Source organism: Zingiber officinale, unplaced genomic scaffold (genome assembly GCF_018446385.1).
Source record: "Zingiber officinale cultivar Zhangliang unplaced genomic scaffold, Zo_v1.1 ctg74, whole genome shotgun sequence".
In the NCBI taxonomy this organism is placed as follows: Eukaryota; Viridiplantae; Streptophyta; class Magnoliopsida; order Zingiberales; family Zingiberaceae; genus Zingiber; species Zingiber officinale.
In genome coordinates, this window is record NW_024589970.1 from 35,578 (window position 1) to 52,924 (window position 17,347).

Below are 17,347 nucleotides of genomic sequence, written 5' to 3' on the forward strand. Positions count from 1 at the left end.
TATTATATAAAGAATTAAATTAATTTTTTTATGGACTTATTAAATTTTTATGAAGGATAGTACATCCTTATCCAATTTATGAGCGATCTTTTTTGGCTAAGATTAAATGTAATATTTATTCTTATCAGTTTAATATATGATATAAAGAATTAAATTAGTTTTTTTTTTTTTGAAAGTCCCAATTAATTTTTTTTTGAAGAATAGTCTTTTTACATACGTAAGGGCGACACTCAAGAATAAATCATATTATCATTAAATAATACTATTTAATTATTTGATAAAAAATATTTATTTTATAAAATTTACATGCATGCATGTATTATATTATACACGCAACGTGTATCTACGAAAATATTTAAAAACTTTGTCCAATAATAGTGATTTTGGAAAACCCGATCACCCTGATTTTGAGGAAAAAAATTAGAAAATAAAATCTCTCCTACCTAGAGAGATCACTCGATCATCATGATTTACTCCCTTTATCTTATTGTGAGACTAGCACTGAGGAGCATTTGGAATGAAGGAGTATGTTTTTGCCATATGAAATTTAAAAACTTTTAGAAATCAAAATTAATATTTTTAAATTAAATATTATTTTAAAATAATAAATAGAAATAGTTTTTCTATATATAACAAAATTCTAAAGGGTCATCATCTTAATTTTCAATTTTAAAAAATATAATGACATGAAAGTGTGAAATTAATAGGGTTGAAAAATCAATTATTGTCATTACTTTAATTTAATACAATAATAATGTTAATATCCTTACGGTGAAACAAACAGGTGAAACTAACAAGCAAATCTAACTTTCTTTATAAATTACATCCAAACTAACAAACAAACCTAATTTATTTAATAATTAAGTAATGAAAGGGGGAAAGATAAACATGTGGATTAAGTCATTCTTATTATTTTCTTGAGCTATAAAATATGAATCAACTAGTGCGATTCTTATTTTGAATTGAAAAATCACGAAATTTTGGCATTCTTCACTCAAACAATTTCTATTATAAATCTCAGTGTATCAATCAATTCTATCAAGGTCTACAATCCAACACAAGAGGACAATTATAGAAAAGCATCGAAGAGAGACCGTCGAATGGGAGAAGAATAGCAATGGGTAATGGTTAAGAGTTTGGCAGGTAAAATATCAAAGAACACGGCAGTAGAATATTTTCCGCCAATAAATCTGAAATATTAGATTACTGGGGACACCCATGGCATCGATGAAAAATTTCCATGAAAATAGATAAATTATCCCAGATTAATCGGTCTGAAAAAAATTGAATATCTAGTGTTAAGACATGAAATTTATAATATGTAATGTATACTATAAATTTTTCAATATAAACCCCTCCTCCATTATATAGGTGAGGTTTATAATTTTTTTTTATAAACCTGTATTAAAATCTTAGGACCAAATTTATAAAAAAAAAATTAGAGGAGAGAGGATAAAAAAAAATTTTAAAAGAAATGAAATTTTTAAAAAAGAAATTTTATGATAATAAAAAATAATTTTTAAAAGAAATAAAATTTTTAATTTTTGATATGATAATGATGTGACAGAACATAAATATCTTAAAGAGATTTATAACTAGGATGTCCTTGGCTAAAAAAACAAACGTTCCGAGACTCTGACCATTTCTTTGCATTATCTTTCATGGAGTGGCTTGCATACACATGAAAAGATGTCACTGCCAGAAGATTGATGAGAATGCGTGGAGAATAACTAATTATTGGGAGAACACTATTCCAGAAAACATGGACCGTGAAAGACAACTTACTATCTCAAAATGAATAACACAGAAAAATCAAAAGCAGGCATTAACAAATTTGAGCAGGAGCAATCACAAAGGAAACAGCTGAATCGATGTGTTTTGTGGCTTCCGGGACTAGAAATGTTAACTGAGAGGGTGCTAGTCAGCGAGTAAGAAGGCTGTAGGAAGGTAAATCCTCGACTCGGCAGACATCTTCCAGTAGCAACTCATGCTCCAGCTGACGACGTGTTGATTTCATAACCATCTGGGGAAACCAGGAAAAAAAATAGCCTTAAATGAATACAAATCCATAGATAGGATCGAATGAAAATGATAATATTGAACAGCACATAACATACATTGAAATCCATGTAGGAGGCCCGCATGGCAAGCCATTGCTGATCCATCAATTTGAAAGTTATGCAGTATAGTATATCAAAGGCCCGGTCATTCTCTGAGACGCAGAGATAAACGTTTGAAATTGAATTCCAATACTGATAAGCCACCATTTTCGCTGATCTAAAACTAAAATTTGAAGATGCGCCAAACTTGTTAAGCATGAAGGCTTAGCCTAAATTAAACTACAACATTCATAAAAAGTTACAAACCATCATAAAACTAGCAACCTAGATAATGAATCATAGCCAACGGATCAACTGCTTCCGGATTATTTTTTTTTTCCAAGACCATGAACATATCAAACGTCATCATCGAGCTGTGTTAGTCCCAATCATTTGGGCACAACTACAAATGCTTCTAACAAATAATCTTAAGTAAGCCTCCTGATGAGCATTGACCAAAACTAAAAGATGTAAATCTATAGGTAGTTAGCATTTTAGTCAGTCTCGTGTTGTTAGACATTTAGAGGCAGCACCAATATTGATATTGATGCCCATCTAACTTCCTATACTGACAAGCAATTCACCTTCATATAAAATTAAAATGGCATACTAACGAGTCAGGAGCAACTAATTTTAGTAACTCGATATGGACAAAGCAAATAAGAAAGACTATGTTGATAAAAACTTACCAGAAAGTAGCTTCAGAAAAATAACTCCAACAAGTGACCTTGGTTTCACTGCAGGATATCACTGTAACTTATAAGTGATACACCTTATGACATGTTGAAAAAAGTCAAGATGCAAGAAATTTTATTGGTTTTAAGACCTTATAAACATCTATATTAAACTAAACGGTTCCTAAAAAAACAGTAGAACAAAGTTTATAAAGAACAGACCAACTTGAAGATCCAGCATCTGTATAAGCATGAATGTTATATTTACACCGGCAACCGCAAAGGGGTATTCCCAAAGAGCTCTGTTACCATCCTGCTTTCTGAGAAGATCGTTGAATGATTTCTGCAGAGATTTGAAGTATTACAGTTAGCAGGTGTAAACAGTAGGGTTGACAATGATGGCTAAGGATAATCATAGTCAATTATAGCCGATGTAAATCTGTAAGTACCCTGTGACAGTTTTGATATGATCAACCAAGTAAAGTTAGGTCCTATTGGTATTTAACCCCTGTGTCTAAGTGTGCAAGAACTTAAGAGCACAGAAAGTTGAGCGAAAGACGGAGCTAGTGAGAAGAACGACATGGGAGAGAGCCGACGGGCTCCGTGCGTCCAAGGTACGAGTTGCTGTGAAAGAGTACGTGGGCGGACGAGAAGGAGGCGCGCGGCATTTCTGAGAGACGAGAAGCCGGAACAGAAGTTTGCTCGAAGACCGGAAAATGAGTTCGGGTGATTCCTATTCTAAATGACCGAAATCACCCAAGCGAGCGGAGCCGGAGCGGAAGACACGAACTAATGAGAGGAGCGGAAGGCCAGGACAAAAAGTCAACAGAATGTTGACTTTCTGAATCCAGGCGCCCAAAGCAGGATTTTATCCGGAATGCGATGTGACACGTTTCATTGCGACGGGGATAAAAGTTTATCCCCCAGACGCCTGGAATCCTTCCAGGCTTCACGATCAGGGCTATAAATACAGTCTTGGTCATAGAAGCTAAAATAGAACACTTGTAATTGATTTATTTTCAGTCTTGTTCTGTAATTGAATGCTTCAACTACTGTAAGAGGTTTCTTCGCCTGAAGGAGACATTAGTGAGCTTTTCATCTTCCGTGGATTAATAACCTTTCCGGTTGTAACCAAGTAAACCTTTTATGCCTCTTTTCCTTTCTTTATTTAGTTTTTTATTTCTTTTATGCAAGTGTTGATTCTTATAAAGCTATAAAGTTCGAGGAAAATTCGTTTTCCTTTACAAGGCTATGCACCCCCCTCTAGCTAGCCGCCAAGGATCCTACACAGTTAAGCTTTAATCCCATTTTTCCATATGATTATCAGATTGAAAATCTAAGGGATCTGCCTCCTTGTTTTGGTTGATGAATTTATAGATATTACTTAAATAAATTCTTATCAACCTGGCCGCACAAGATAGGTGAATTTATAGAGTTAGACCATTTACAAGCAAAATGTGTATAAAACCCTTTTATGCATATAGAAAATGACAAGGTTAAGAACAATTTTGAAGAGTTATCAAAATTTTGGTAATTGACTAGAGACAGTATTGGTTAAGTACTTTAAAAGAAATTTGGTTTAGGAACTATTCCAATTTGTCCAACAAGAATTCGGCAATGTTTTCTTCCATGTGGCTCTTGCATTATAGTTTCATCCAATCACATAATAAAAGGCAATGCTTCAAGTTAAATACTTCTCTTTCAGATGCCTTTTAATACAACCAGAATTGCTTGATTGCACAAGCTGAATGAAATATCATCTTCCCTCATGATGTGGCGGTAAGGAGGAGCCCACCTGGCACGGGTCAACAACCACGGTGGAGGTCAAAGTCGAAACGGTCAACGTCAAGGCTCAGAGGCTCAACCGCATCGCTCGAGAGAGAGAGGGCTACATAGGCCAATCGGAGGAACCGCTGTCCAGTCGGCTGTCTGGATGAAACAGCGTCTGGTTAGCCCGATCGACAGGAGAGCGGGTCGAGCGAGCCACTTGTCCGGCTCGGGATATGCCATTGACAATGTAATGGACCGATATAATAAAAAAGGAAATGACGGATACTTAATAAGGGGAAGAGAAAACAAAAGAGAACACTTCATCTATCATTGAATGCGGAGAAGTCAAGATAAAGATGTCTTCTGTCTGCAATTAATATCATTAAACAGGAGCATATGAAAGGTCACCAAAACAGGTATAAAAGAGTATGATAGGTATGAAAAAAGGCAAGATTGATCTCGGTCTCTAGTGTTTTCACTTTCTCTTCTTCTGTTTCTAACTTGAGCGTCAGAGGGCCAACGTCAGGGACCCCTTCCCTGTTTGATTTTGTTTTGCAGAGAGGAGCGAGGTCTTCATCAGTCAGCAGAACTGCCACCTCCCCGGCTTTCTAACTTCACGCTTTCGGACAAGAACACCTCATATTTCCAAAAATTGAATATCAAATATTAATAACCTTCTTGTGCAGCATCTCTTTCAGTAGCATTTGGTTTTGGACCCAAGTAACTATCCAAGTGAAGTCCTAAGCAATTGAGTTAACTGTTCCTGTCGGGAATCTGAGAAGATGGACCTATCGGTGTGACGTACCTGGAATGTTGACCGCATCTCCATGACCCGGATGATGAGTTGTCTTTTGTGTTGACCAAGCCGCCCGAAGCTCTCTAGCAAACAGTACTTGTATCCAGCGACCGGTCCCTGTACCCCGATGCTCGAGGCGGGTCCCACGAATGTATGAGCAATCGAATAATAGCAAAACAATGAAATAAATATAAGATGGATACGATGACGTACCCTGACCCCGGGGGGCGCCCTTGGATGGATCGGTGAGTTGGTCGCGATGCTGATTGAGTCGTCGTAATACGGAAGGGATATGAATGTGTCAACTGAGAAGCTGGATCTACCTGGAGCCGAGCGTGACCCAAGTCCGGAACACGACACGCCGGTCGAGAGATAGTAGTGACACGTAGGTCGAGAGGTGACGGTGGCATGCAAGCCGGGAGATAACAGCGGCGCGCAGGCCGGGATATAATATCGGCACGCAGGCCGAAGCACAACCATGGTGGCTCGAGGGCCAGATCAATGCCGAAAGCGCTTGTCGGCGTGGATCGGAAACCAGCTCAACGTCCAAACTGTACGGCAACGCGGATCGTGGGATGACAACAGCTATGAAATCAACAAAGGCCGTGAATCGGTCAATGGATGCCACTGGACGCGACGGTCGAAAGGGGGACGAGGACGAGAAACGCAATTTGGCAGCCGACAAAGGCGGCGGAGTGGCTGGCCAGGAGTGGTGTTGATGGTCGGAGGTTACCCGTCGGAGGCTGTAGAGAGGGCAACAGCGTTAGGAGGCAGAGGCGTGGCCGGCGGCGGCGCCCGATGGCATTGCCCGCTGGAGGTGGAGGCGGAAGTGCCTGTTGGAGGTGGTGCCCTCTGAAGGTGATGGCTGCGGGAGGCGCCAGCCACCGGAGGCGGCTGCGGTAGCTGCTAGAAGCGGCGGCAGCGGTGGCAATACTCCTTGGCGACGTCTACGCCAGAGAAGAAGGGGGAAGCGGCTGCCCAGTGCGCCCTTGACCAATGACGACGATGGTTTGCGTGGGGCGTAAGAGAAAAGGGGGCGGCGGTAGACATTAAGGACTGACTACGTCGAAGGAGGCCGGCAGCCGACCCTGGTGGCCTCCTGTGCTCGGCGGCAGTCCTCCCCAAAACCACGAAGCTCCCTCTCCTCCAAACCTGGCGGCGCTCCCCCTCCTCGAACCACGAAGAACAGGGCCCCCTATAAACCCACACGCCCTAATAGTAAAAAGACCCAAACGCCCCTCTCTTCCTCCTTATTTACTCCTATGCCCTAAACTACGTTCGCATCACTAACCATTTTGTTCCAAATTGGGAATTCGTTTCTTAGGAGCAACGTGAGCTATCCATTAAGACAGGTGAAAAAGGTAACTCCACCATGAACAGAAAAACGTAAATCCTTCAAGTGATTGGCTTTCATGAAGACAAAAAGGACAGAAGTGGGAAGCTAGTTTGCATATAGTTTCAGATAAATCCCACATTTGGCACGATGATTGATATAAGGGTGTTATATCTATAAATTAATGTTGGTAAAGAGACAATCAGGAAGTGAAATAAACTCTACAAGGGAAATTTCAGTCATATCAATGTTAATATACAAATACACACGGCGAGAAATCAAAAATATAATTTACCTTATCATGGACCAAAAATTACGAATATTCTTTATGCAGTAATTGTCAACTAATTCAGAAAGACAAAAGAGGAAAAACAACTTACAGGATAATTCCTGGCAAAGAATAATAGGTTTTCCAAGGATATGAAACCACCACCCCTGCAACACAACAGAATGGGCAATTACTGGTTTGCCTACCAATGGAAGGTAAAATATCTCAACAAAGATTCCACTGTTAAGTTTAAAGAACCACCAATACCTAAAATCTGTAGAAGGATCCTTTCCCTGCCATCCCATTTCCTTCCACTGTTCGGATATTATATCACGAAGTTCAACTTCAGGATAAGCAGTGTACCAGAGGCCCCTCAAGGCTTCCTAGGCAAAATTTAGTGGCCAAAATAAGATCATGAACAAATGCTTCAAAATCAAAGGTTTCTTGGTCAAACTACAAGATAGAAGCAAGGATCAGACACCAAATGTTTTTATTAACCCTCTTAAGATTAATGTTTACTATTATATCTTGACTTGTTCTTCTGATACATACTGTATCATAAAATTATACCAAACAAAAAGTGAACCTTAAGGATTCCTTCAGAAATATTCCAGCAAAATGAAATTATAATAATTAATAGATTAATAGTCATTGCATGAAAAACATCTATCAAAGCTATAACATTAGAAACCATAAGAGAAGAGCTGTTATAAGACTAGTACCTGGTGCTCTTGTTTGGATCCATCATAGGTAATGTCAATTCTGTTTTGTAATCTGTGCAAGCATTCCTCCTGCAAATATATGAAATCATGAAATATTTTCTTTTCATGATCGCAATGTCTAACAGAAGAAGAAAATGTATGACATGTTGGACAATGTTCCATAATGAAGATTGCTAGCCGGAGATTACAAGGATAGTTGCTAAATTGAAATATACTAAAAAATATAACTTTAGACCTGTTGAGATGACCTGAGTAGATAATCTCAGACTAGCCAGCAAGAAGGTAAAGCTGTTAGGAAAAAATGGGTTGCCTGGAAGACTTGACCGAGATGTCCAGCCGAGACCGAGATGCCGAGATACGAGGTCGAGACCCGAGATGGAAGTAAGAGTTGTTGATGCCTGCGTAACGTAGTTTCTTTAAAACAGATTCGTCCTCCTCCGATTGTGCTTCGAGGTTATTATGAATTTTTGTTTCCCAGGATATAATGGCAGAACCACGTACACAACCAAGCACGGGTTGTTCGTGGCAAACTAAGAAAATACCTGATTGCTATCATGGGCAAACCACCGAGCAGAAATGCACGGTGGAGAGAAGATCTAGGGGAACGACGGTGGAGGAAAATCTTTGCTATGACTCTCTCTCTTGTGCTCTTGGTCACAACCTCCTTATATAGGAGCGTAAACCATTGCAGTATTCAATGGCCGAATTAAAGCCATTTATTGTCCATTAACCCATCCAACTCAAGCATTTCGAGGTTCCAGATTCTTCATTAATCATCGATTAATACTTCTGTTACGTTTGAGCAACAAGCAAAAATATTTGGATGGCAATTCGCTTGGGCAAATTTTTCTCTGATCGCTTTGGCATCAATGCACATAGATCGCACATGAGTCAACTTGGTTCAGTACAAATCCGGTCCCTAGATTTGTACCCCTGCGCACCCATGCGTGGGAGAGAGTCTCTCCCCATGCATTTGTTCACATCATACATGCATGTACAACAATATAAATCAACCAATATGTCTTGAAACTCCCAATGAAGCTTCTTTCCTCTCCACCACTTTTTCCATTCACATCTCTAACATGATATTGATTGTAGAAATCCTCATCTTTTTTTGGATAATCTGGTGAGGTATTCCAAATCATAAAAAAGAAGATATTCCAAATTAGATACTGATTTCTAGGATGCAATTGTCATTGTGCGTTTATTTTTTAGAAAATAGATATTATCAGATATTTTATTTTTTAATTAATTTGTTCTATGAGAGGAAAATCATTCCACAAAAACTAGTTTCAAGGTATCAGAGCCTTGCCCCCCCATTAGCATAACCCAGTCTCAAGTGATATCAGAGACTTTCATCAGTAAGTAGTCAAACCAGTCCATATCTGTCACGCCCCGGGGTGTAATTCCCACACATCGGGAGGTACCCCACTCAGTGACAATATAATAAAGAAACCCTATAAATCATCTATTTTATATTATTTTCAGAATTGAACGATATCACTCAACTGAACTTGATGAGTTTATTTCAAAGAAGGGAATAGTCATGCAAGATGTTCGATGTAATCCTGGTTTTGTTCACAATGTGGCTTATTTTCCTCATCTCTGTAAGCTTCTATTTGGTTTAATTAATCCTGAGCGAACTATTGCTCACTCATCTTGTTTCCAAAAAAAAAAAAGAAAAGAATGTTACAGGTGATATCAATCAGGCATGATCAGTTTATTTAACAAGGGAATAGTCATGCAAGATGTTCTTTTAAATAACAGTCTGACAAAATTTCAATAAAAATATAATAAATATTTATAAGATCTCACCTGTGAGGGTGTTAGGTCAAATGACAAACGAACATCATTTTCTCTTCTTTGAGCACAAACACATGAAAAGCCTCTTCCAATCCAGGCAGTAGATCCTGTGATAATCTCTACAAATAACAGATAATTACAAATGAAACATGAACTTCAGATTGAAAGAACTGTGATAATGCATATTATTTGAATAGGTACACGTATATGATCAATTCTCTCCACTTATTGAGGAAAAGAAGCATGAATCTTGAAAAGATTGCAATGTGTGAAAGCAGAAATAAGATAAGAGAAAATAATACAAAAACAAGCACAAGGCATATGAAAAGGATTTGTAGGTTATTACACAATTGACTTAAATGTAGATGTGAACACAACTAGTTGACCCAAAACTGTGAAATTTCAAGGATTTTTTTTCTGCATGTCTATTCAAGGAACAGCTATGGTAGACTGTCTACCTAGTTATGTAATCATATAATGCCTAAATTTTGTTGGTTTTGTGAGGGATTTCAACTAACATCATTCAAGGTTTTGTTTGATCGCACTTCTAGTAGTAGAGGAGATATATAGAGGTTTATAAAGAATCTTCTTCACTAACTTTTTGCACAAGGTATACGTTTGTATAGGTGTGAATTGACTTGATTTAGCCATACAAGCAAACATGTGGAGCACGGATGTTATATCTCCAAAAAAAATTCAAACATTACCAAGTGATAAAATCATGTTTGGAATCAAATTGGGGTAGTGTCAAAACAAGTCTAGCTCGTGCAAGGCATGACATCGGGCCTAAGTACAAGCATGTCGCTTTTTGCATTTGACAGATCATACTGAGTATACTGAGTGATTGGTTTACTTGTATTATGTATTTCTATTTTAATTTGAAATGTTAAATTGTTGAGTAATATTATATTTAATAGAGTTGGAATGAAGTTCTCTACCTATTAAGCTATGGAACCAACTATTCCTTGGAATGGGTCATTCCATCTCCAGTTGTCCCTCCAAACATTGGAATAAATCATAGGAGGAATAAAACATTTTCATTCCATTGCATTCCATCCTACTGAACACACAGTTATGCCAAAGGTCATTCTTGTTTATTTGAACTTCGACAAAGTTCAGATGCTAGATTCGTAAACCTAAGCCCAATCTTGTTACAAAATCTATAACAATTACCCAAGGAGCAAACTAAAATTAAAAAAGGTAGAAGTCGTAACTAGCCCCTGATTTCTTACCTCATCAATATAAGACGTGAACCAAATCATAAGCCTATTCATGTTTAGGTTCACAAAAAGACAGCAAATTAATGTCTTCCTTCTAAAGGTTCAACCACCAATGGAAAAGGTATTACCAAGAAGAAAGATATCTTGTTCCAAGAAGTTTTGCTTCTAAACTTGTTATCTTTTATGGAAGATCATTTTAAGGTACAGTTTGAAGCCTAGGATCCATGCTTGTTTCAACATGTCATAGGTTAGACATCCCTGAGGTGTCTTCATCCTGTATGCAGAAAACCTACTCCGGCAGGTTACAACTTTTTTTATTCCTAGTGTTTTACACTGAACTGAAAAAATATGCTTTGGATGCAATGAAAACTAGTTCTTGTCAGTCAAGCTAAAGCACCAGTACACTTTCATCATCGCAGCTATAATGAGTTTATTATCTATCCGTATTCAACTACTTTCATCTATTCAGAGCACTAAAAATAATTACTTTTAGTAATTCAGGATCGTCTCACTTACTATGGGATGGTCTAATATTACGTGCAGCAGAGCAAGCTCGTCATGATATGCACATCATGACAGACACTTGGAGCTAACTAATTTGGAACATCATTAACAGACCTCGGTAGAAAATCTAAAATGGACAAATTGAAGATTATCATGGATTTTTTTCCGTAAAAAATTGATTATGGACGAAGAAAAATACTATTGTGAAGTCTAAAATTTTGAATCCACATCATCTTTACTAGTCAAACATCATAAACGATCCTTCGGAAGTTAATTACTTAATGCTACCGATAACAGTAGCAGACTACTTCAAACCGAATTGTAATATTCACTTGAAAGCGAGGGAGAGAACATTATTTCATCAGACGAGAAAAGAAAGGGGGAAATAAGTAGGAAGGAACTGCACATACCAGGTGACGAGTGGTAGACGCTCCCTCGATCCGGCGCCTGAGATATTCTCCTCACCTCTACAAAAGACCCGCCACTCTCATCCATCTCCCCTCTCGCTCAGGTACCTCAGCCCACCCAAATGTTCCGCATCAGGTGCATAAAATCCTCCAACCAAGAGACCGAAGAAACAAAACCCCGCCTTTCTCACAAACCAAGTCCCATACACAACCTTACCAATTCATCAACTCAAAACCCCTCTCAGAAACCACGCCAATGCAGCAAACCGAGGTCTCCCCGGCTCAAAAACGACCAAACAAACGGAGCAGGAGAAGCACAGAAGACAACAATTCTTCTGCCAGCCACAGTCGATCCGGCGAAATGGAAAATTCGAACGACTAGTCGCGGCCAGGGCGCCGACCGAAGCGCGAACAGAACCGCTGCCGACGAAGAGAAATCCAAATGGAAGGCGCAGGGCAGAGGCTCGGGAGATAATCGAAGAAGATACAATCCGAGAGCGGAGCTGTGGAATCCCGCACCTCTCCTTCCCTTCGCCCTTGCTCTGGCCTCTACCTCGCTATCTCCTCTCTCTCTCTCTCTCTCTCTCTCTCGCCGTCGTCTTCTCTTCCTCTCTTTCTCGCGGCCGCTTTCGCTAGCTCTCTCCAGATATACAGCTTTCTTATTCTCCTTTCTCTCTCAACTTTTCTCCCTAATATCCTCGCTCCAGCCTCGCATATTTAATTAATTAATTAAATTAGTTTATTCAAATCCTGCGACTGCGTCCGCGGCGAGATTGACGAGAGTCAATTAGTTTGGGAGCTTGCCTCTAAATCTCATTTAATTTTGCATTAATTCACTTCTCGATGATAATTAAATCTAAAACCTCCCCAAAACAAAAATTATCAGCAGTAATCATAATCTAGGTTTAATATTTTTAGATAATTTTAAATTTTAGATAACTCTTTCTATTGCCGACGACATCGATGCATCAGGGGCCCAGCGGGGCGCACATTGAACTTAATCTGTTCCGCTTTTAGGTGTCCTTTTGCGTCAACTTTTCCCACGTGTGGCCCAAAAGTGTGTTAATTATGGGTCTCAGGGATTAGATTGACAGCTACTGAAAATTACGAGACCAAAGTGAACTTTCAGCCATTAATAAAGGGCAAATTAAAAAGACGTCCGAATTATTTTTTTTCAAGACAAGTCAAAATGCATCCTTATATGATTTTAGCTAAATTTAAATAATTCTAACTGACTTAAAAAAGTATTTTTTTAATATAAAAAGCTCTATATATAATATTATTATCAAATTAAATTAAATTATAACGTGTCCAACTTGCTGTCGAAAGAGCATTAAAATAAGAATATTGTTATTGAAAAATATAATAAAATCCTTTTTTATAATAATCCTGGTGTCGCCGTTCGGCCGGTGCCAGAGTTAATTAATGGGGTGAGCGTGGTTAGTGGCTGATGGCTCCAAGATTGGAGATTTAAATTAAGGTTAATCTTAGCCTTTTGGAAATTAGGCAAAAATTAAAGGGTTTTTATTAGAATCATTAGAGGACAGCTTCTTTTTTATTTTTTATTTTATCAAAAAAATATTTCATCCCATCTGCTTCATTTTATAAAATTACACAACAATCAATTTTAATTTTTTTGGCATGTCGATTTCAAAATTAAATGATTGATAAATTCGAATTATAATAATTATTAAATTATAGTTATTATAATATAAATATTATTGAACATAACAACTTCATATTATAATAACTATAATTATTATAATATGAATGTTAAATGAGATGAAATACGAATTGTAATAGCTATAAATTATAATGATTACAACAGAAATGTATTGGATATGTCACGTTTAATAATTATGAAATTATAATTATTGTAAATATAAATTTTATAATAACTATAAAATTGTAATTATTATGATGTGATTTGTAACTGATTTACTAAAAAATTAAAATCAACTAAATAATATACTTAGAATCACTATATTTGCAATTAAAAAAAAATCATAATCTTGATGGCTCTCCGAGATGATCCTTTACCGTTTGGATGCGAGATAAATCATGGGGCATATATAAGAAAAGATTGAAACAACTAATGGGATCTTCTATACCAGCTAAGAAATGACGTTAAAGCTATTGACAACGAATCAAATCTAAAGTGGTTAGAATCGCGATATGATTTTACTAGAGATTAATGGAATGGGGTGTTTTTATAAAAAAAAACTTTTAAAAAAATTGGAAAAAGAATACCCTTTATTCTTGATAAATCTAATTAATTTTATTGACTAATTTTAAATGATCGATCCGATCCTATAAAAAATTTTCATCTGTCAATAAGAAGCGTGCATAAGAGGTAGCCCAGAAACCTTAGTTTGGTTGCCAGTCAGTCGTTGATCCTGAACGTTAAAGTAAGGTTAAAGTAACTGTAGCATTGTATCAATTGCAGTTAAATTAATGAGATAAGGAAAAGATGGGTGGTCCTTGCGCAGCTTCAGATCCAAACCCCCAGTTGCCTTCGAAAAGAAGGTTGGTAGGAGCAGTGGAGGTGACAGTTTAATCAGTTGGATTTGATTCTTCCAGCCCATCTTCAATCACTCTCTTACATTTGAATGAGATTTCAAGTTAGATTGTTTTTTTAAATGAGAGATTTCAAACAACGGCTCTATCTTTCTAAGAATTTATATATCTAGAATATGAGTAAATTTTTAGTTTGAATATTTTTTTATACTCAATATTATAAATCAATTTCTAAATTTTTAGGATAAAATTTTAAATAAATATATCCGTAAGTTAAAAAAATAAATAAAAAAACACGGCCACGGGTCGAAATCTATAATGCTACTCCTCAATAATTAGTATTGTTTAAAAAAATAAGATTTTGTTTTCCACTTGCTACTTTTAGAAAAGAATTGAATGGTAGATATGCATGCAGCACGGACCACAAAAGGCTCCCTTTCCTAATTCTAATCCTGAAAAAACAAATGAAACACAAATAATCCTGCATTTACATTCGATGCCTACCGCACTCGCGTTGCGGCAACAGGAAGCAACCCGAAAGGTTTCGGCTCCACAGAATTGGTATTGTCTGTGGAGACGACCGTGGCTTTAATGCTTTCTTAGTTGGGCTGATTGAGATGTTAGCTGTTTTGTTTTTCAAATATTTTTTTCAGAAAGAAAAAGAAAAATATATATAATTTCTTTGAAAATTCAGAAACAATTTTAATTATGAGATTTAAATGAAGAGTATTGAATCATATATCCTGTTGGATTTATATTGTTGATGGAAATGAAGAGTATTGAATTATTTAGAATTTAATTGGTTCGGTTGAGTCTTTGTCAAGTAATATTTATTTATGTCATTTGATTTTTTTTTTTGGACTTATTAAAAATATATTTAAATCCTTGAAATTATTTTTACTGATCCATTTTTGTTTTTGAGTTTTTCTTAAATTGGGGGGATTGAAATATTTTTTTATATTTCTGATAATTATTTAATTTGAAACTTTTTAAAAGGTCGATCTAATAATGACTCATTATTGCTTTTTAAATGGATTTAAAATATTTTGAGTGGCTGAAAATTATTGTCCAGTTTAAAAACTAATTATTTGATTTTTTTTGAAATGCTAAATGTTTTCGTAATCGTATTATTATTATTATTATTATTATTATTATTAACTAAGAATCGGGACGTTTAATAATTAGTTTGGATGAATTTTAAAATTAAATTAGGTTAGTGTCTTTTAATTTTTTTCACTCTAAAAATAATTTTAATGTAGGGTTTATTTGTGATTTTCTATTTTTTTATATAAAAAATATATACGGTATAGTTTTCTTTAATCTCACATTTTATAACATTACGAGAAATTTTTATAAATATCTTGAGTTGATGATTTTAAAAAACATATTTTTCTCAACCTTTTAGCTAAGATCAAATGTAGTATTTGTTCTTGTCAGTTTAATATCTGATATAAAAAATTAAATTAATTTTTTTTTGTGAGAGAGTATTGTAGGTCCCTTTATAGTGTGACCAACAAGAAGAGATGAATTATCTTGAAAATATAGAGACTTTCTCGAACTTTTGAATTAAGTTAAATAAACACTTATATAAAAAGAAATAATAAGTTAATTGATGAAAAAAAAGAGGCACGGAATTTAGTTGATTTGTAATCAGAGGATTGTTAATCTAAGACTATGAAAAACTCACTAAATTCTCCTTCTGACAGAGTAGTCTCTTACCGCATTGACCACTCACAATCAAAGTAGTAGAACATAAGAGAAAATGAATGTGTGTACAAGTGATGATCTAAACTACTGAGACCAGTGCTCTATTTATAGTTTGTTGGTTGAAGTTGACCATTTGTTGGCATGGCGGCTCCAGGCGTTTGGGTATAGATAAAACTTTATCTACGTCGCAACGGTTCGTAACGGCTCACAGTTGATAAACTTTTCCTTGTCTGGGTGCCTGGATTGCTCCGAGCGCCCGGACCATGCTAACGTGGCTCATTCAAAGCTTATCAAGAGAGGTGCCCCCTAGGCTACCTCAGGGGGTCTGGGCGCTTAGACTTGGTTCGGGCACTCAGACAGTTAACTTGAAGTTGATCGTCTGATTTCTCCTCCATTTTGGCTCCTATCGCTTGGGTGATTTTGTTCATCCGGAATATATAAGGTTTAGGGTTTAGAGAAAGTTTCCGCTCCGGCTTCTCATCCCTCGAAAACGCTGCGCTTCCTTCTCGTCTACTAGCATGTGTTGTTCCGCAGTACCTCGTCCCTCAGACGCACCGAGCCTATCGACTCTCTCTCATGCCATCCATCTCATTAGTTGCATCTTTCGTTCGACTTCCTGGGCTCCAAAGTTCCTACACACTTAGACACAATGCATCAAATACACACAGGACTTAACTTATCTCAGTTGACCACATCAAAACTACCTCGAGTACCTACAAGTATGTTATAGTAGCTTGCTACAGACTTTCTCGAGTGGCGCCTACCAAGTTCAACTTAGGTACTAATTTATGTGAATTCATGCATTATATTACACATGTAACATGTGTGTTCAATGACTAGTTAAAGTTAAATTTGTTGAATATATGCGAATTGAAAAAAGGTGTTGAGAAAAGATGCTTTATTGTAAATGAGACTTCTCATATTAAAAAGTTTCAAGGTATTTTTGTTGGTTTATATTGATTCATAGATGTCGTGAACAAATACATAAGGAGAAGCTCTCTCTCACGCGTGGCCCCGCATAGGTGCAAATCTAGTGCCTGAATTATATTGAACTAAGTTGACTGGTATGCGATCATCGAATATCAGACTAGTCTGGGCAAAATTTGCCCAAGCAAATGAATAAATATTTTACCACCTGAATTTTTTTATTTGATGCTCAAACGTAATGACTGCATTAATTGATGGTTAATGATGAATCTATAATCGTGGATTTAAAATAGACACTGTTGATGGCCAAGCAGTTGGAGGCCATGAATGACTATTATATTAAGCCATTAAGTGCAGTGAAGACATGAAGCTCCTATAAGAGGTGGCACAACAAATGGATGTAAGAGCAAAAAGAGAATCCTCCATCTTCGCTTATTATCTTTATTTTCTATCGAAAATTTCGATCGGTAGTCTTTCGATGATAGCACTCGGGTACATTCTTAGTTCACCATGAACAATCTATGATAGATTGCAATCGTGATTTTTCCGTTATATCTTGGGAGACAGACACCCATTATAACCTCAAAACACTGGGGGGGG

The 17,347-nt window shown here is 36.7% G+C and overlaps 1 protein-coding gene and 1 pseudogene across 3 annotated transcripts; one reads left to right on the plus strand and one right to left on the minus strand.

Annotated features, from left to right (window-relative positions):
- Positions 1 to 1,706: 1,706 nt before the first annotated feature.
- Positions 1,707 to 12,284, minus strand: LOC122037744 (ELMO domain-containing protein A-like). 3 transcript variants are annotated; one of them, XR_006127732.1, is made up of 9 exons: positions 11,600 to 12,284; positions 9,478 to 9,584; positions 7,663 to 7,731; positions 7,208 to 7,323; positions 7,053 to 7,107; positions 2,996 to 3,116; positions 2,789 to 2,836; positions 2,118 to 2,283; positions 1,707 to 2,023 (listed from the first exon to the last, which is right to left on the minus strand). XR_006127732.1 is itself a non-coding variant. In XM_042597190.1 (9 exons), exons 1-9 carry the CDS (start codon positions 11,682 to 11,684, stop codon positions 1,922 to 1,924), a joined length of 786 nt encoding a protein of 261 aa, XP_042453124.1. In that variant the 5' UTR covers positions 11,685 to 12,284; the 3' UTR covers positions 1,707 to 1,921. The 3 variants fall into 3 exon arrangements, 2 of the variants coding, with proteins under 2 accessions (XP_042453124.1, XP_042453123.1); XM_042597190.1 differs by having other exon boundaries at positions 2,118 to 2,212; positions 9,478 to 9,572; XM_042597189.1 differs by having other exon boundaries at positions 2,118 to 2,212.
- Positions 12,285 to 15,497: 3,213 nt separating this feature from the next.
- LOC122037749 lies at positions 15,498 to 15,629 on the plus strand (annotated as a pseudogene).
- Positions 15,630 to 17,347: the final 1,718 nt, after the last annotated feature.